Source organism: Dermacentor albipictus, chromosome 1, assembly GCF_038994185.2.
Source record: "Dermacentor albipictus isolate Rhodes 1998 colony chromosome 1, USDA_Dalb.pri_finalv2, whole genome shotgun sequence".
NCBI lineage: Eukaryota > Metazoa > Arthropoda > Arachnida > Ixodida > Ixodidae > Dermacentor > Dermacentor albipictus.
This window is the reverse complement of record NC_091821.1, coordinates 322,790,174-322,810,498: the sequence shown is the minus strand read 5'-3', so window position 1 is coordinate 322,810,498 and position 20,325 is coordinate 322,790,174. Positions and strand designations below refer to the sequence as shown.

Here is a 20,325-nt window from a genome sequence, read left to right as displayed (position 1 = left end):
TACCATCCACCGTGCATTCTTACCTGTCAACATCTGCACTGAATAAATTCATGTCACGCGACTACCATTCAATTATTCACTTCAATGCTAGAAGTCTCCGCAAGCATTTTGATGATTTTCAGCACCTGTTTTTGACACTTAACACCTTTTCAATAATATGTGTGTCTGAAACCTGGCTTAGTAATGATGACAAGGACCTACTCTGCTTCAACTCATAGACTTCTGAGTATTCTCATAGAGAGACGAGTAATCACGGCGGTTCAGCTATATTTGTCTAATCTAACATTCTATATAAATGACGGCCTGACTTGGAGTTGAATATTACTAAATGTGAATCTGTGGTTGTTGAATTTGATTCCCTCGTCTTCAGTATAGGCAACAAGAACTTAGTGTTTGGCTGCATTTATTGCTCACCTTCTTCTTTAGTTACTGACTTCTGTAGTGCGCTTGATCAAACCATGGAAAAAATATTATGTGCTAATTGTAACACAATAATCATGGGTGATATCAACATTAACTTCATATATACCAATTCATCTAATTCTTCTAGTTATGCCAGCGTCTTCCATAGTTCTGAATATGAATTTCTCTCTCTACTCGTCTTAACATTGCTGATGGCACCTTAATTGATCACACATTATCAAACTTAACAGATCCACCTGATGCTGGCATTGTTACCACCAATATTACCGATCACTATCCTATCGTTCTAGGCCTTCGCAATCACTCAGCCTTATTTAAAATGCCATTCTACAGAGTTGTACTTGACAAAGAGATGTTCCTTGCTAGTGTAACTAAAACTGACTGGTCGGAAGTTGTATCATCTAATGAACCTCAAAAAGCTTTTCCGCCGTTTTTAACCACACTTTCATTGCATTTCAACTCCCACTCTCCTAAAATAAGATGCAGAAAAAGTATGATCACCACAAAATCCATGGCTTACAAATAGCCTTCTGAAAGCAATGCGGCCTCTTGAAAATTTGTATAAAAAGACAAAGAAGCAACCTTTCAATACTAAACTACTTGCCCGTTACAAAAAATTTTCCAACTCACTTTCTGCACGGCTAAGAAGTGCGAAGAGAAATTATAACGAACAAAAAATCATAGAATGTGGTAATAACACTAGGAAAAAGTGGGAAATATTTAAAACCTTTTTAAACCGTAACTCTCAGAACGTCATATCGAGAATCATTCACAATGACATGGAATACATTATTCCACTTGATAGTGCAAATGCTTTTTGTGATGCTTTCTTCAATAACACTTCCGATTCTGCTTCATGCTGTAACATGTCCTTTAAACACTTACCTCATTCATTTTTCCTTTTTCCAACAACACCTGATGAAGTAGTTTTAGTAATTAGAACCCTTAAAGTCCCTAGTGCTGGTCTAGATAATATCAACGCTTACCACATTAAAATGATCGCACAACGTATCGCTAACATCCTCTCAGCTATCATTAACCTGATCTTTAAAACCGGTGTTTTTTCACATGAACTCAAATGCAGACAGATCATTCTCGTTTTCAAAAAAGGTGATCGCACGTTTACACAGAATTATAGACCCATTTGCGTTCTTCCATGCTTTAATAAAGTTATTGAAAAAGTTACTGAAAAGCGTCTAACAAAACATTTAGATAAATTTAGTATTCTTCCCCTTTTCAGTTTGGCTTTTGTTCTGGCTTTTCAACTAATCTAGCACTTATATCTCTTACTGATTATCTCAAAAAAGCAATTGATGAAAGTAAATTTGCAGCCACAATATTCGTTGACCTATCCAAGGCCTTCGACACAATTACTAATCACATAATTCTTTGTGCTAAACTTGAAGCCATTGAAATAACTGGTCTGCCTCTACTTCTAATTCGCAGTTACTTACAAGATAGAAAACAAGCCGTTAACATTTCTGGGCACTGCTCTGAAGAAGCTACTACTAACATTGGTCTACCACTGGGGTCCAAACTAGGTCCTCTACATTTCCTAATTTATATTAATGATCTGCCTAGTTGCCTCTCCTCATCCAAGTGTATTCTGTATGCTGATGATACTAATATATTTAGTTCTAACAATTGTATATCAACGCTAACATGTGAGCTAAACGAAGATCTCGTGAAAATTTCCACATGGTGTGAAACTTAACAAGCTGCAGATTAACCATAATAAGACCAATTTTGTCATCTTTACCTCACATCAGCGATCGCCTGAGATACTTCAGTCTATTTCGATCGACAATCACCTCATCACTGCAGTAGATCATTGCACCTATTTAGGTGTGGAATTTGATCGTCGTCTTAAATTGCACCTTCACATAGCTAATGCGAAAAATAGAATGGCATACGGAATATGCGTTTTAATCAAAGCACAGCTATATTTCTCATTTTCTACTCTCACGTCGCTTTATTATGCTTTTGTTCATTCTCATATTAACTATAACATTGAATCACGGGGAAAAACTTATAACATTCACCTAACTTCGTTGCAAGTCATTCAGAATCGAGCTATATGACTAATAACATTTTCACCTCGTAGCATTAGCGCAAATCAGCTGTTACATGCACATAATATTTTGAATGTGACTGACCTTGTTAAATATAACCTGGCCATATTTATTTTCAGGGCATTAAACAATTATATTCCAGTAACCATTATGCCAAGGACATTCCTTACTAATATAAATAATACTGGATTTGCAGGAAATATGAACTTCATTTTACCTTTCATTCGTACCAACTATGGTAAGCAGTCATTACACTTTTCAGCTTTATCTCTGTGGAACACATTACCATTCCCTTTAAAATTGTTCAAAGCTCACAGATTTCGTACAGAACTTAAGCATTTTCTTTTAGCTTCCTCCGACTTTCCCATTTGAATGCAGTATGAGTTGTATTATTAACTTTCACTTTGTCTCTCTGTTTGTCTCCTGCATTTTTGTTAAACTTTTTTTCTTCTTAAGCTATTTTTGTAGTTTCACCTTTTGTTGACTAATCCGAAGCCTTGTTATTGTTTAATACATTCATCTGCTGCTTTTCTGTTCATTTATGCCTTGTCTCCTAAAACCATTAGTAAATTTTACATGTTGCCACTGTTATTTGTATTATTAATTCTAGTCATCATGCACAGGAAGTCCCATTTGAGTTTCTAACTACTGGACCTCCTTCTGTATATACTTATGCTGTAATTATCCCCATTTTTGTTATGAATAAAACTGATTCTGATTCTGAATGCTCCTTATTTATTTCTTAAAACGAGAACAGTCAGCCCCATATCATATTCAGGGCCATGTTATATTAACTAAAAACAGAAGTTTCAATGATGCTCTCCGCTTAGAGAGTTCGACAGTGATAGGCACCTGAATAAACAAAGCAGTGGTGAAACACATAAATGCACATCACAGAAATTTGTGCATTACCTGCAAGTGGTCACACATTTCTTAACCAATGGCATATTATATTGTTCCTGTTCACATGCACCATGCAGTTGCTGTGAGTGAATTCTGAAAGAATACCTTGACTTGTTCATTGGAGGTGACAGCACAGAAGACGATTTCCGTGAAGCCTTGCCCCGGAAACATTCGAAAACAAATACCTCCGATGACTCGGCCTTCCTTCACCAAAGCAAGCGTGCGATGCTTCCTAGTGAAAACAGAGATGATCAGTGTTTTGGCAAGCAGGTTTACAAACTTCATGTTCATGATAGCTAATATTCAAAATTCAATCACTGTACAGATCACATTTTTAACACCTCTGTTATCAAGCTAGGGCGACACCAGAATATGATGTCACCAGAGCGAAACATGACGCTTGCTTTGTGCCACCTGCAGCAGGGAACAGCGATGCATTTGGGTTATTGTTTATTATTAACGTGTTCACTGAAACATGGGTCACCAATGGGTCAAGACGGTTATTCCCACTATGCACGTGCGGAAAAGTGCAGTTATTCCCATTGAGCGGAAAAATTCTTGTCGCTTCTATTCTGGCATGTCATGGCAACATCTCTCTCCACCTTGAGAAAGCTTCAAAGGGGCACAATTCCTGGGTGAATCACCGGTGGGTCACAACACACTTGAGGAATATGAAAAGTAACACACCAGGTGCGTTAGCGCAAGCTCTTGGGCCAGTTGGTGCATGACGAACTTGAAAAAAAGGGGGTACCAGCAAAACACAAAGGACATGCACACAAGGAAAAGGTGTTAGACACGGACGGATGCTAGACTTTCAACTGTACTTTATTGAAATTTACATTGCCATACATAACCTCCGACGCATGTGTACCTTCAACTCCTCCCAAGACATGTACATAGATAACACCTCGAAGATACATTACCGTGTGAAAACAGCTGACGCATGCGCAACTTCTACTCCTCCCAAGATCTGTGCATGAATGTCAATTTATTAATTATCATATTTTTACCTACTCGATAGGTAAGCACATTCCTTGTTTGTTAAACATAAAGATGTATCACTGACACAAGTTTCTTTCTCATTTCCAATGTGAAAAGCTTCTCAAGATTTCGCATTCGTATTTAGTCTTGCCCTTCCCTAGAATGGTCACACAACTGAACAATGGCCTGAAAGCCTGAAACAGCAGGTTGAGAGGTTACTTGCAGCAGGTTTCCCTCTCTCAGTCATTAAGGTTGTTGGTGAAGCCGGTTTGTGGAGATTAAAGGGTCTAGCAGGCCAGAAGTCACCGACATCAGAGCGAAGAAAGCAACTAGAAGTAATACCATACATTCATAAAATTTCCCACAGCATTAAGAAGGTGGCGGGAAGGCAAGGTGAAAGCATTGCATTTTCTGCACCTTGCAAATTGGCTAGCTTGTGCGGGAGGATTGGAAATGAGGGGACGAATAGGGGGGCTTGTAAAGTTAAACACATGACACCCTTCATCAAGTGCAACACTGGTGTTGTTTACCGCATTCCGTTGGCTTGTGGTAAAGTCTATATATGCCAGACAGGTAGGTGTGTTAATAAACGATTGCAAGAACATAACCTGTCCTTAAGAGGGGACCAGGGAAGCAATTGGGCAGTTCATTTTCGTTACTGCTGCTGCAAAGAGTACAAAAAAAGTGCACCATTGTTCGGTCGTGTGACCATTCTAGGGAAGGGCAAGACTAAATACGAACGTGAAATCTTAAGAAGCTTTTCACATTGGAAATGAGAAAGAAATTTGTGTCAGTGATACATTTTTATGTTTAACAAACAAGGAACATGCTTACCTATTGAGTAGGTAAAATATGATAATTAAAAAATTGACATTCATGCACAGGTCTTGGGAGGAGTAGAAGTTGTGCATGCATCGGCTGTTTTCACACGGTAATGTGTACTCGAGGTGCTATCTATGCACATGTCTTGGGAGGAGTTGAAGATATGCATGTGTCGGTGGTTATGTGCGGCAATGTAAATTTCAATAAAGTACAGTTGAAAGTCCAGCGTCCATCTGTCTAACGCCTTTTCCTTGTGTGCGCGTCCTTTGTGTTTCGCTGGTACCCCCTTTTTTTTTCAAGTATAGCCTACCAGTGGGCCACCACGCACAGGAATCGAGACTTCAAAAAGCGCTGCCGCGGTGGGCGTGTTAAAAGCGTGCAGTCCGCTTTGAATGGCACTATGCCACAAGCACTGTGTATCAGATAGGTGAAGATGCTTATCGAAATAAGCTGGCGGTGATAACTGCAAATGCGACTTGCAACAACCCGTGAGAGATTTCCTAGTACCGGAAAAGAAAATAGAGTGCGTGCTGGCATTTTCACATAATGTGGGAGGGCTAGTACTACACGGAAGCTTCTGTGGCTTGTGCCTACTACTCTCGATCGCACTTGCCTCACTCCTTTTCTTGTTCACACGGGATCTAGCGGCCGGAAAACGTATGATGCGATCACAGTTTAGCAATGCACTTAACAATGCTGCTGAAAGATCTTGTTTTCCAGGAACACATTAAATGGTAAATAAAAAATCGTAACTGTATTAGATAATTTTTTGTGTTCTTGTGTTCTTGATCACGAATGTTTGCACAGAACAATTGCATGAATTGCGATCATATTAACAAGGTTCTACTGATATCCTTCACATGATCATTATTTATGTATGATTTTGTATACAGTCGAACCATCTATGACGAACTCGATAGTTCCGTAACAAGTGGTCATTGTATCAGCAGTTCGTTATATATCTACTCTACCTTAAGAACACAAAAATATTAGACGCACTCAAGCTTGAAGTAGCAGTTACAATTTAGGACCCCTTTGGTCCTAAAACCAGATTTTCAGTGTCATTTTTGTGGCCGGCGCTTTATCGCACCCAACTGCAAACTTCCACTAGAAACGTCCATATAAAGAATGAAATGCATTGTTATGTAGCTCTTTCAAAATGTCGCCCAGTTTCAATCACCTGTCATTTCAGAACTGCAAGTGCAGCCGCCATTTTTTATTCAAAAGCTTGTGACATAGTTTACTACCAACGGGACAAATCTGCATTCTGCATACAAGAGCGAAGCTTTCTAGTTGGCTGAAAGCTTAAACTTCGAAAACTACTGCAGCATTCCACCATTCTGCGGTTCTAGGCGTCATGGTCATGACACCACGACTGCGCATCAGCTACACAAGAGCTGTAAAATTACGTTATCTATGTCACTTCAGGAGAACAAAGAATTCGATGTTCAAAACGAAAAGCGTCACCGAGAACCATCATCAGCAATCGGCAACGCGTAAGTGAAGCGCTGCCGAACTAGTACCTGAAAATGGCATAGTAACCGCTGACCCTTCACAAAATTGCATGGCGGCAATGCATGGTGCAGCATTCTCACCAACTAAAGTCGCGTCAACAGGAACGCTTGAGCAGCTGTTGTTCCCATGGTGGAAAGACATAGATGGTCCTTCCAAATCATTGAAATAGGCCTAATGCGCATGGACAATTGTGCAAAAATTAAAGTGATGCCGTTGTGTCATCTGATATCACACCGGTGCATGCCCCGCACCTTGCTGTTTATGCGGTATGCGGCGCTCCTCCGCCTTGGAGCCGTGCCTTGAAGATGCGTGACCATGTGTGACCTTCTTCGCAGCTTCTGAAATCTGTGCGAGGCAGCCGCTTGCTCATCTCGAAGGGTAAATTGTCGTGGTTGGACTGGAGCAGGGCGTGCGCTGCCATGCACTCAGAGTTTGGTTGCGCTTCCATGCTTTGGCACTTTGCGTGTGCCCTCTTTTCACCAAGACTGGGTTCAAAGCGTTTGTTGTAGCGGTGCATCAATTTAGAAAATGTTCACTATGTTGCGAAGCAGTTTCCACAGGGAAGGCCAGAAAAATGTAAATGCACTGAAACATGGTTGTTATAATTGACAGATCTTTACACGTGGGATCATTATAAGTTGGTTCAAGTGTATATTTTATTATGAGTGGTTGACTTAAAATTAGTGAACACAAATGGAACATGATACCTCATAAAAACTGGTACCACACTTGAGCAGTGGAAGTGCCAGTCATTCTACACTTCCACCATACTATAAGTTACAAAAGCTGCGTTTGCAGTAAAAGTGATATTATAGAAAACTTGTACATAACATTCATCTATCACTTTAGCTTGCCTTAGTATTCTTCTTTTATGGTTGGCTAAACAACAATAGACTGCGTGAGTCTCAATAAGACAACTGCAGTGTTAGAAGGCTTCCTCACGGGTCGAAGACGAGCCTGGTGATGTACTCCTTGGGCATCCTTGGCAGCTGGTGAGAGAAGACATTCTGCAGCCCCACCAGCCATACCAGGGACTGCTGATCCACCCGCCGGCTCAGTGAGTTGGCCACCAAGTGGAACTCAATTACCCCGCGCCGCTCTTCAGCCCGCGCTGCTTCGTCTCGTGCTGCCAGCTCTGAGAATGCATTGTTCTGCACATAACACATTCACAAGGTTAAGGCTTCATACTACAGAGCAACATGAAGGGGAGTTCAAACATTGTGAACTCCTGTTGTGAACCTCCGATGCCAACGGACGACCACGGAAACATGATGGTTCAGAACTAGGAGATTGGGGGCACAGCTGAGGGGCAGTACAGAACGGGCAAAAATGACAATGGTATGACTGATGCAGAGCTTAGAGGCTTTTTTTTTTTTTTTTGCTGCATTCTTACTAAGGTGAGCCACGGCACGGTGTATTCCCTTCCTTGACTTTGCAGGGTAATTCCGGCACTTACAATAAACAAGGAGGAGGGTGCTGATCAGAAGAAATGCTGGAATCATCCAATAATGTCAAGTACCTATCTAGGCCAACTTTCTGAATTAAGTTCCCTTCCTTTTTTTCTGGATGTTGTGTCATGGCTGCACTGAGTTATATGGTCCTTGCTTTCCAAATGGCTCAGTGAAGCTTATTTGGATGACACTAAAAGCTATGTAAGTGATGTATGCTGACTCCAAGTGTGCCTCTTATGAGCACAAGCCTAGCTTAAGTTAGCTTGTGAACTCTATGTCAGTCCAAGCTAAAAAGCTAGAGCAGAAGGAAGATCAGGGTGCTTGAAGATGAGGCACACAAGTGAAATTGCTTGTGTTGTATGCATGTTCTGCTCATGCCTGCTGCAGTTAAACTTCCATATAATGAAGTCAGTAAAATTGGCAATTTGGTTAGCTATATTAAAATTTTTTTATATTGAAATTTGACTTTTTATGCCACAACTACAGACACCAATGGATTGTTCTACATAAAAGGGGCCACAAAATTTGTTGAATTATCAGGCAATCAGAAAAAATTTCATTTTGTTGAATGTGATAACCAGCGACGAAAGCCACAGTTTCATGCCATGTTGACGATATCTTCACATCGGCGGAACGAAGCGAGGCCAGCCCGCTTTCACATACACTCCGCTCTTGCGGCTAAGTGTCATCCATACTGGGACAACACAATCATGAAAAGCACCGAAAGCAGATGCTTTGTCACTCTTGCTTCAACGTGTCCCCGCAACTTGAAGATTACACAACCTCTAGTAGTAACCGCACGGAAAGACAACGCATATGATGGCACATCCACTCTTTGCACATGCCACAAATTACCTCTAAAACAGGGCGTACGAGCTGCATATGCACTCAGCCGCGCTGACAGCCATGCGCAACCATGGTCACACCAGAAAAGGAGGCGCATGCCAACTTGCCTCCCACTCTCCCCCTTCCTCCTTTTCGGGCACTTGATCATGTTATCACCAGCTCACTACACTCCCCCTCCCTTTCCCCTTGCTCGCAAGGGAAGACTGCACTCGTTGAGCCACCGTCCTTCATGGCTCACCTTAGCGCACTTTCACTCACACCCAAAGCGTACAGTGTGCAGGGTGCAATAAGATCTTATCGCACTTGGGCTTTATACAGAACATGATGTTGCTCCACAGCTCTGCTCTGGCAGTCCCTCTTTGTCATGCGGCGCATCATTTGAGAGGAGTGTTCACAAGCAGTCACTTGTAATTCAACGTACGCAACTATTCGACCATCTGCGTCCACTGAAGTTTCCATTTATTATCTTGGTATTTCTTCGCTGCGGCAGCGAAATTTCGCTATATTGAAATCATGTATAAACACACTTCATTATATTAAAGTTCAACATACATGGTGTTCTATGGATAAGAAGTTGTAAAATGTTGGATACATCATTGTATAGAGACTTTCAATATATTCAAGTTATGTACAGGTTTCACTGCATGTGTGAGGCAGGACTGGACACATGCCTTTAATAGGGCTGCTGTGTCATTTGGATGTACAGCCTTTGTCAAAAATACTCAGGCTGAGGCGCCCATACCTGGAATGAGAATAGGGCAGCTCTAGCGCACTCAAATCACTGACATGCGCTTAGGCCGAGATTACTGAGATAGAGGAGGTAGCCACTCATGCCACTGTGAGCCTGCAGGTGAGGGAGCCACACTGCCCGCCGAGTAGTAAGTGGGCCCTTTGCTTTATTATTTTTTCTTACACTTCTAAGCTCTCCAATGCCACTTGTCTCAGCACCTGGTCGAAAGACTGTCGCTGTGCTGGTGCTGCCGCATGAGCTCGACAAGCGTCCTACTGCTTGATCTTTGAGCAGAGAAGCCACAGAGCATTCTCTTTTTAAAGCGATAGCTGGCCCGATGAAAATGAAGGCAGGGGTGACCAAGAATGCCAATGAGGAGCACGCAAAGACAACACTGATGACGGTGCAATGGGCCATGTTTCAGATCATCAGAAAAATCAAGGGGTGGAAGCACCCATAACAGCTACTGCTGTAAATAAGGTAAGCTTTGTGGCTTCACAGCTTCAGGTATAATCAGTGAAACACTTGCAGCGATCGTGTGGCAGTGCAACATCCTTTCAACAAGGTGCTGTGACAAGTAACATCGGACAGCTGAGAAGCGTAAGAGATATAAAGCATACGGTGCAGTGACTGCCTCTTCACCCTCAGTAATCTAGGCCTAAATGTGCATCAGTGACTGTAGTGCCTCGGCACGGCACGGGAACACCAGTCTGCCTATATTTTAACAAAGGGTGTACATACACATCTCTTTCTTTGGTTCTCACTCTCCATCACTGCTGAAGTTTCTCTTTCACTCTCCCCACTACATAGCGGCAGGCAAATGCACACCAGTTCGGGTGGCCATTCCCCTCTTCCCTACGAATCAAGTCTCTCCTTCTAGAGACAGCGAACTCGGACACGTAGAATGCTTGACAAGCTAATGTTGCCTCTTGCGAATTACAGTGTAAAGAGCTTCAGATAGTACTGGTGAGAAAGGACAACATAAGCCTTTATGTTTGTGGTTCCTCGAGCTCACAACATGTGAGACATTCCTTAGCTGTTATTTATTCCAATGGAATCTTCCCAAGAAAAATGAAGAGCGACCAATAATGTAAGTATTGTTTTATAATTGGGTTTGCCTTAGCATGTGAAAGTGAGCAACTGTTTCAAACATAACATCCAAAGCTTTTGGGTTAGTCTGAGCTCTATCATGGACACTAAATTCTAATTCAAAGCCTCATATTAGCTTTTCAATGCACTCAATCTTTCCTCGATATTAAATTAATAACACAAACGACATACTGCCTGTGAAACATTACATCAATCTGACAAGTCAGATGATGAATTCAATGTATTTCATTGAAGTTGCAAACTAGTACAAGCAGTGTAACTCCATGATGACAGGGAAAAGCCTACGTGAGCTTTTAAATATAAGAGGCACAGAAAACACAAACATACGTGTGAGGTATACAAGTTAAAAGCTTTAACAAAAATGTATCTTACTTATGGTAGAGTTCGCCCATTAAAATGTATACAGTCAATAAGAAACAGTGTGGGATATGCTAAAAATGCTTATGAAAACCAGGTACAAACGGTGAGGCTTACCTCTGGGCCAACCATTTCCTTTGGATCAGTGATAGTGGCAATCAACTGGGTGAGCACCTCCTCTGGAATGTCCCCTACAAAAAATGAAAAGCAGAAAAAGCATGTTCACAAAAACAGGGTATGACTAAAGAGTGTGTTTGAATATTTACATTCACAAATCTTTACAACATGGAAGCTTGTAGCATGAAATTGCAATTACTGATTATTGCCATTTGTTTGCCATTTGCATGAAACAATGGGCAAAAAAACACAGGGTGTTCATACAGATTAGAATAAATATTGCGCTCTGAGCAAAATAACGAGAGACACATAGGATTTATGTCACACTATGCAATGTGCAGATGCTAACAAAAAGTAACTACACTTACTATACAGGAAAACTGATCAATAGTAACTTTTTAAAGAAACAATGCACCATTAACATGAAAACTGCTTGTAAATAAAGGTAAGGTTGGTAGGACAGGGGATGAGAAACACTATCAAATCACTTTTCAGCAATATAATCATAGACATATGTAAAGTCTTCACAACAATATTGTGTAAGAGTATGCTTACCTTCAATCTTGCGTCGCTTGGGCTCTGGTACGCGGTTGTCTTCACCGAGTCGTTTTTCGCCTGCATGTAAAAAAAAGTTGGCTCAACGCAAAGCATACAATAAATGCTATCTATACTGTTTAATGATTCTTGTCTCTCCGCCCATCTTAGTGCCCTATTTCTGACACATTTCTGCAACTTGATCGTTTTGCACTGCCAATCTACAGTAGAATGTTGTTAAACAGAACCTCAAGCAACCGTACGCTGTGATAAACAGCAGTTCCGCTTATCAAGAAAGATGTGCAGGGGTGCAGCACTATATGTCATACACCGTCTTAATACTGTTGTTAGGTATATTTAGTACAGTTTAACCTTGATATAAGGAAGTTAGTGAAATTGGCAATTTTATTTGTTATATTGAAATTCCGTTCTATTAGAATTCGAACTCCTATGCAAATAAGTAGTGCACAGGGTGCGGTAGTGTCTTATTGCACTTGGTCTTTATATGGAACATGGTGCGGCTCCACTTCGGCAGTCACTCTTGTTGCATGGTCCGCGATTTGAGAGGTGCGTTTGCAAACAACCACTTATAATTTAATCAGTTGACCATCTCTGTCCGCATATTTCTTGTCTTGGCATTCCTTTGTGGCAGCAGTGAAATTTTGTTATATTGGAAACGGTTCAATATTACGCACTTCGTAATATTGAGGCTCTAAATGCATGGTTTTCTACGGACAAAAGGTTATGAAAAGTTATATACTTTGTTATATAGAGAATTTCGTTGTATTGAAGATTGTTATATCGGTGTTTAACTGTATTAGGAACTGAATTTACCAGCTAGTTAAAAAAAAGAACAGAGAACAACAACATGCTTAGCACTTAAAACTTTATCATGCAACCAGTACAGTTGGATGGATGGATGGATGAAAAACTTTATTATCAACAAGTACAGTTGCCTACCATTAATTCGGACTCAGCAGAGGCTGCCTACAAGTGCAAACAAACAGAAGTTCAAAATAACGAATTCAACAGAAATTAAATGACATAATCATTCCCCAAGTGGCAATGAACAGAAAAGAAGAAGAAGGGAAAGGCTGCCAAATGCGTAGCTGCACGCAAATATGTTTGCATGCGACCTGTTCAGTCTGTATTTCAACAGCCATCGTGCTGCCATTACAGACAGACGGAAGTATGGTTAATGCATGCACCAAATCTGCATCCTCTGTCAACTTAAACAGAGGTCGGCCGCACACCCATAGCTGTATATTAACGAATTCCTTTGCAACAGTGTGTTTCCCACACTTCCCTTGCTTCATCACCGCCTTCGTTGGCGCAGTTTGAAGCTGCTTGATCCTGATCAACAAAAATTCCTAACAGCAGCCAAAGAAGTCGCCCGCGACTGCGCCGCGTGCGCATTCCACATGTCCAGCAAGAATGACCTTTTTTCACAGACAACAATTGTTGCTACAAAAAAAAAGAAATAATAATAATAAAATTCTGGTTCTCTAAAAAAAATCCTTAAAAAGTTGATCCTGTAGTTCTATTTACAAAAAGTTGGGAGCACTTTCGGTTCTAATTAGCTGAAGTTTTCTCACACTGTTCAAATATAAGATAAATCAATGGAGAGCATGTTGTTTCATTTAACTGGGTAATTATGTTTAAGCAATTTCCGTTTATTGGGATTCTACTGTATTAACACCTTCCCTCCCATTGCTGCACGCCTTCACCAAGTCACTGTAGCCATCAAAATTTCTTTGTTTCTCCGTAACTTGGCTTCAGCCACACTACATTAATGCCTGTGTTATAAAATCTTGATTTTAGTGGTTTAAAACAGTGCCTGCTTTTATAGTAGATGTCAGCTTCCAGTAATGCCCTTAAGTCCAACACTCTGGCTCCAATGGATGTCCCATCTAATGCAGCTGCGCATCATGCCAAGATACAACTTTATTGCCTTCAACCTTCATGTTGTGCGCTGCAACGAAATGGTCGAAGAGAATGAAATTGCACCTCAACATTGTGCAGAAGTATGCAGACTGGTAAAGCGACATAGCAGCGCCCCCCCCCCACCACCACCTTCCCACAAGCCATACCATTCTCTACATTACCCTGCCCAATAAGGAACACAATCCAACTGCTGCCATGTGGCAATGTTCAAACTCAAACAACTTCAGCACCAACTAACTTTTAAAAATTACCTGGAATATTAAAGCAGCGTTAACGACTGGAGTCCAGACGAAGAAAGACACAATATAGCTAAACAATATTTGTGTCCTTTCATGGCAGAAACGAGTGTATTGAAAATACAACATATGGATGTCTCACCTTGAGCCTCCGCAGTGCTGATGGACTTTGACGAGCGACCGGTCACGTGCGCACCGGGACTCATGCTGGCAGTGGTACCATTTTCATTAACCGAGCTGGGCGAACTTGCAACTGACAACTTCTCAACAGCTCTGGCAAGGGTGGTTCCATTGCTTGTTATAGCTGCAGATATTTAGTAGTACCACACTAAAGAAATCATGCACACGATAGCCAAGTTCGTGGTTGAGGTCACAGTATCACAGTGCCAGCGTCACAGTTTGTGCACTTAGCTTCCATTAATTCACCCATAATGGAATATGCAGTGTTAGTTTGAATTAACAAAAGGGAAATGAAACGGGCCTATAAAATTCACATATACTAAAAAGTGATCTAACACCGATGGTGCTCAGACCTAGGAAAAGTGTGCTGCACAACCAATATTGCAAGAATGAAACCTTGCTCTTGATCATTCCCGGCATTCTTGTAATAACTAATCACCTCCAACACTAGGCAATGCCCCAAAGGCAAATATTTGACTGACTCTCGAATTTAGGTAAACTATATGCGCGCATCAAGAAACTAGGATATTAACGGAACCCATTTCATACTCATTCTGACTTTTCAGTGGGGGTGACCTCGAGAAGCTGCAGCAGCATCTTATGGATTCAAGGTCCCCTTCCACCAATATCACTGCCAGGGTGGCTCCTCTTGTCCAGAAAAAGCAGCTGCAGCTCAGTGAAGTCACCCCTTATGAAGGAGTCTGAACAACTGCAAAAGATTGAATTAATAAACCTAGCTGCTTGGTGTTTATGCAATTTGTCTTGCAGAGACATTTCTGCTCCAGTTCTAGCCATAAATCTGAGAAGCAAGACAGATGCCAAAGAAAAACACCATAAACGTGCAGTAAGCCTGCCACATATCATTACTGTAACATTGGTTTGTAGACTTTACCAATGTAGTTTACCATCCCAAAGCAAGGCCGACCTATGGAACATGAAATAGTGAAGAGCTCCAGACTGACTTTTATGACCTGGTGTTCTTAATAAACCTCTAACTCATGAGTCTGTCTGTACATGAAACTGTTGGTCAGTATGCTTGCAATGGCCAAATTACATGCACGACCTAATGTGAATTCTCTTGCCTGAATTAAATCACACTTTACCTTTCAAGGTTAAAATAAGAAACTCTCTCCCCATTAATATGCATTAGTGCCTACTGGGACAATGAAAGACAACTGCAGTGAATGAGGGGTCAAAATAAGCTATCGCAGATCAATGAAGATCAGTGAAAGTTGTTCCGTGGCAACATTAAGGATATGTTTATTGTGCACATATGCATTCTCCGCAAAACAGTTAGAATGAACTTTTCTCAGTGCTTTGGAAAAGGTTTATAAAAGTGCATTTCTTAATTTCACTCATACAATTGGGCTCATGCTTATGAGAATATGGAAATAAAACTCACCTCTGTCAACAGATGTGTTAGTGGAAGAGTTCAGAGGGGTTTGCTTGAAGTCAGGGTCCCATATGGGGGAATTGTTTCCATAAACTTCTTCCTCAAGCACCGACAGAAACCTGTGTGCAGCAGAAACAAAGGAAATCTCAATTTTATGAAAGGTGTATCCAATTACACACAGTACTCCGCTTGAAGAATTAATATGTGGGTGTGCATGGACACCCAAGACATTCTGGTATCAACAAAACTGCACATACACCATACATTTGGTGACATTTGGTTGAAAATGACTGGAAGATTGGTAGGCAGGGAATGCATAGAATGATAAAAACATTACTTCTTTATAGAATCAAAATACTGCAAGACTTAATGAGCGAGACGAATAAGGAAAATCCAAAGAATAAATTTTTTCTGTTAGTTAGTACAACACCAAGTCATAGAACATGAAGCCACAGAAAGCATAGACGAAGCTAATTGTTATGTTCAGTTGAAACATAGAAATTATCAGGTAAAGGGAAGTGAAAGTGGACAAAGAGACAGCTTGCCACAGGTGGGAGCTGAACCCACATCTTGTGCGTTACATGTGCGGTGCTTTATCAATGAAGCTACCGCCACAGCCATTCTCCCGCCTGCTTTTCTGGGTATATTTGTGTACAAGATTTGCCCCGTGAGTGTTAACCAGCATTGCTCACGGCCAAGGCGAAGGATGTGGAAACCTGTTCTATCCAAAGGTGTCACACAGTACATTGCAACGGGCCAATAAGACCTCATGGTTTATTGGTACTAATGACGCATTTTCAAGGTTGGGAACAGACACAGAAGAAAAGCAAAAAGAACAGGCCTGGTGGCACCAGTTGTCACAACACTTCAATGAGGTGCTCATAAGCCCATCTATTTACTCTCGGTAAACAAAGGTTTTACGCAATGAAAGGCCACGGTCGTCCCAGTCAGTCTGCCTTTCCCCAAAGAGAGCCCACCGCGAATAGTACACATACCGTGGGAAATGAGTGAGCACGAGAGTCCTCTTCTCCGGTGGCATCTTGTCCTTCTCGGCTCGAAACTTGTCCAGCAGCTGGCGCCGCATTGTCTGGAACACTGAGCGCAGCAGCGTACGACCGAAGATGATGGTTGTCTCTGAATGGGGCAAGCTGTCACAGAATGCTGGCACGTGGCAGAAGCACAGCCACCTGAAACAGGATTAAAATAGTATGTCCATACAATTATACAATCAAACGGAGAAGAGACCCGTTTTAAGCCTGCCTTTGATTGTAGACATCCCTCATGTTTGTAAACAAGAGCAATAAGGCATGTCTGGTGCGTGGTTACATGAATAGAAAAGGCAGCATGCAATCTTCCTGATAAGCCTCTTTATGTGGAGATCCCAATAATCTGTAGTAGCTCTTCCTTTTATTCCAATGAGAAGCGTTGCAACTGTTAGGCGACATGTTCTGTACAGCACACAGCAGTAGGAATTACGTATGAGGCACAGTGAAAAACCAAAGCAAAATAGCAAAATTGCCTATTTGGAGAACTGTCAAATACAACGGAGGCTCACCTAAGCACTGCCTAAAACTGCATGTTCTAAAGTCATTCAATTCTTCAGAACAACACACATCTCAGCCATTTTATGTGCTAGTGTTACCAGTATGTCTCCCACACATTCTCCATACTTTCTGTAATCATCTTTCAAAGCCACTAACTGGTGGTGACCACTCATGGAGCAAAAAAAATATGTAATTTTAGTCACATAATAAAACACACTCAATTTTGACTTTCTATAAAAAACACATAAACATATTGTGAATAAAAGGCATAATTTTGAAATAGTACTCTTATTTCTTAGTAACTACAACACTAGGCTTAATGTTATTCTCTCACTTTTTTTTATTTTTCACAGCGGCACAACCTGTATGCACAAATACAACCACACTGATAAAGGTAGTGACTGACAAGCTCAAGTGCTATATAATGCAGATGAGCCAACATTCAATTCTTCATGGGGAATAAAAAAAAAATTTCGATGCCAGTAAGAGTTAAAAAACTTTGCATTCACTAACCTAGTATAATTTATCTTGTACGCAGCTGCATCTTCATTAGACGAGTGCTGCCGCTGCTGTTTTCTAGCTGATGGCGTCTCCAGCTTCCAGTGGTTGAGGCAATGCAGAAACATCTTGGCAAGGTCATACATGGTTTGCCACTCTTTCTGGGACAGGTGGCCAAACTTGTACATCACAAAGTTTATTACTGCCTGTTCAAGAAATGTTTCAAAATAGGTCAGCTCACAGCTGCTGATGGACATATACAAGATATAAGAGGAGCTGCAAGAAGTAAACATAAATGCACAAGACATAGTCACCTTAGCAATGCTCGGTTTCTCAAAAGGCGGGTTTCCCAAGGGGCCTTCTACAGTTGGGCGTGTCATCAGAAGGATGCTTTTTCGCAGAAGCTGCAATAAAAGGACCAGTAATTCGAGAAATCCGTACTACTAAAGTTCACCTAAATGCCGGATAAATTTAAGATTAGGAAAGACGATGTTGCTTCATGTTTCTGATCAGTGCTGAATGCTGTATTGCAGTGTCTAGTGTATCTTGTCTTTCATAGTGCTTTGGTAATTTGACCAAATGCCTGTCTGTGCCATGCAGCCCAGAGAATTACTCAAATGACACTGAAGAAAACAACTGTATGTTAACAATTAGCAGTATCATTGTGCATCATGCACAACATGAGTATAGAATGCAGAAGCAAAATGAAAGGAAACTCTACACTGAAAGACATCACACAGCACTGGCTCAGTACAGAAACATCCAGTTATCAAGACAAATATCTGAAGTAATTGTGATCGAAATTGAAGATTAATGTTCTAAAATATGCATGTGTCAGATGCCACAACTGCTAGGCTTTCATCATCCCAAAGTTAGAAAGCAACTTTCAGCTCACAAGTGAATACAATCGTGAACGTAAAATTAAGTTATAGAACAAAGGGAAGCCCTCACCTTGAATAAATAGTAGTATACTTGTTTCGTGTCTGCGTCCTCTTCTCTATGAACACACATGAACATATTTTCAACATCAACAACTATCCCAAGAAGCCTGTTGAGCTCTTCATCAGGAGCATTTTCAAGGTGGGACACATGTGCTCCTACGAGAGAAGATGCAATTCTATTAGCAATGCACAAAAGTATCAGAGATAAATTTGTAACATACATGCATGTGTGAGCAATGCAACATCTTCAATAGGTGTATGTGCATGCTTGAAATTTTGAACACGAATTGCATAATTTCATTTCAATTCAATGAAGTGTGCAATTAGAGACTTTAGCCAAATTCAGTTTCTTCAAATACATGAGGTTACTGCAAGCTGCTCAGTCAGTTGGACTCCTGATTATCAATGAGCATAGTGAAGGAAATAAAAGACTTTTCTGTACAACCTTTCCTCCCTATGTTTCATCCTTTTAGTTTGCAATTTGGTTTAAAATATAATGTTCAAAGCCAATGTTTTTATGATATTGCTGTTCAAATGTTACTAATTTGCACAAACATTAAAAGAGGCACTGTTAAGTAAAATCACATATGCCTACGTTGAAACCGAAAAAAGTTTAATTTGCTTATTGCATGAAAACTCTGGCAGTAAAACACCAGCTCCTGCAATACATGCAAAAAATTGAAATGTGACCACTTAAATTCCAATCCAGTAGAACACATATAAGTAACAAAATGAGGAATTCTTCTAAATGGTACCTCATAGCTGCTCTCATCACTTATTTTAGGTCAGTAGCTACAAGCAGATACAGCAGAGCTGGACAATGGGAAGTATGTTACTACTATTTGGTGGGAGCTTAATGATCAGTAAAAAAAAAAATACAACCAAGAGCTGTGCTACATGCAACTACACATTATTCAAAGTCAGGCTCTGTGCCAGAAGCTACACTTACCTAATATGTGGCTGCAGCTACGACATGGGTCATCTAGGTTTGCCAAGGGCTGTGGTCCTTCAGGGCGCTGAGGTGTCTGCGGAGGGTTGGGGTTCTTCCAACCATTGCACTTGCAATCATCAGCCTGTTGCATAAAAAACACCAGGTTTGTTATATGGATTCCAACCATGATCAAGTTATTTTCCATCTATTAAATCAAATCATGAAGTGACACAGCCAGAGAATTTGTAAGGAATACATACAAGTTATGTTGCAATATAAGTATATTAGACAGCCAGTAAAGTATTTTATAGGGTCAGTAAGTGCCCATAAAGCAACGCTGTAAAGCCTAAGCTCATGATACGGATGAAAGAACATTTATTGTGAGTGAGGAATTTAGTCGACCTAAGCACACAAATTATTGAGACTTGTGTACAAACCGCTGCGACCTAAGTAGCACAACATAATACAGAACACTTCCGTTTAGATTTACAGGAACACCTTTAAATTATAGGACATAGAAGTATAACACAGACCAATTTAATGGGGCAGGCAATAGCCCCGATTACATACACAGTTTCATTTTTTTTTTAATCAAATAAAACAACATTATATGTGACCTTAGGCAGCCATTTTACAATCAAAATTGCAGCACCAGTATGGTGTAACTTATAACTTCTTGGTTACAAGAGAGAGCTAGTGCTGCTGGGACCTGAATTCTGTCTCACTTAACTTTCAGTAGCAAAATTAGAAGGCAGAAGGGGTAGGTTGCCCGCCCAGGGTCTACACCAATCAATCCC

General features: G+C 40.8%; 1 protein-coding gene across 1 annotated transcript in view; it reads right to left on the bottom strand.

Moving 5' to 3' along the window:
• The window catches only part of Gcn5 (Gcn5 acetyltransferase), a 44,872-nt gene that overhangs the window by 22,959 nt on the left and 1,588 nt on the right, over nucleotides 1-20,325 (bottom strand). Inside the window, exons 3-13 of the mRNA XM_065453264.1 lie at nucleotides 19,547-19,670; nucleotides 18,608-18,753; nucleotides 17,971-18,060; nucleotides 17,672-17,862; nucleotides 16,610-16,801; nucleotides 15,624-15,733; nucleotides 14,184-14,345; nucleotides 11,883-11,942; nucleotides 11,328-11,401; nucleotides 7,659-7,867; nucleotides 3,504-3,630 (exon numbers count right to left, since the gene is read on the bottom strand). Coding sequence (XP_065309336.1) covers nucleotides 3,504-3,630; nucleotides 7,659-7,867; nucleotides 11,328-11,401; nucleotides 11,883-11,942; nucleotides 14,184-14,345; nucleotides 15,624-15,733; nucleotides 16,610-16,801; nucleotides 17,672-17,862; nucleotides 17,971-18,060; nucleotides 18,608-18,753; nucleotides 19,547-19,670 — 1,485 coding nt within the window. The remainder of the gene's footprint in view (nucleotides 1-3,503; nucleotides 3,631-7,658; nucleotides 7,868-11,327; nucleotides 11,402-11,882; nucleotides 11,943-14,183; nucleotides 14,346-15,623; nucleotides 15,734-16,609; nucleotides 16,802-17,671; nucleotides 17,863-17,970; nucleotides 18,061-18,607; nucleotides 18,754-19,546; nucleotides 19,671-20,325) is intronic.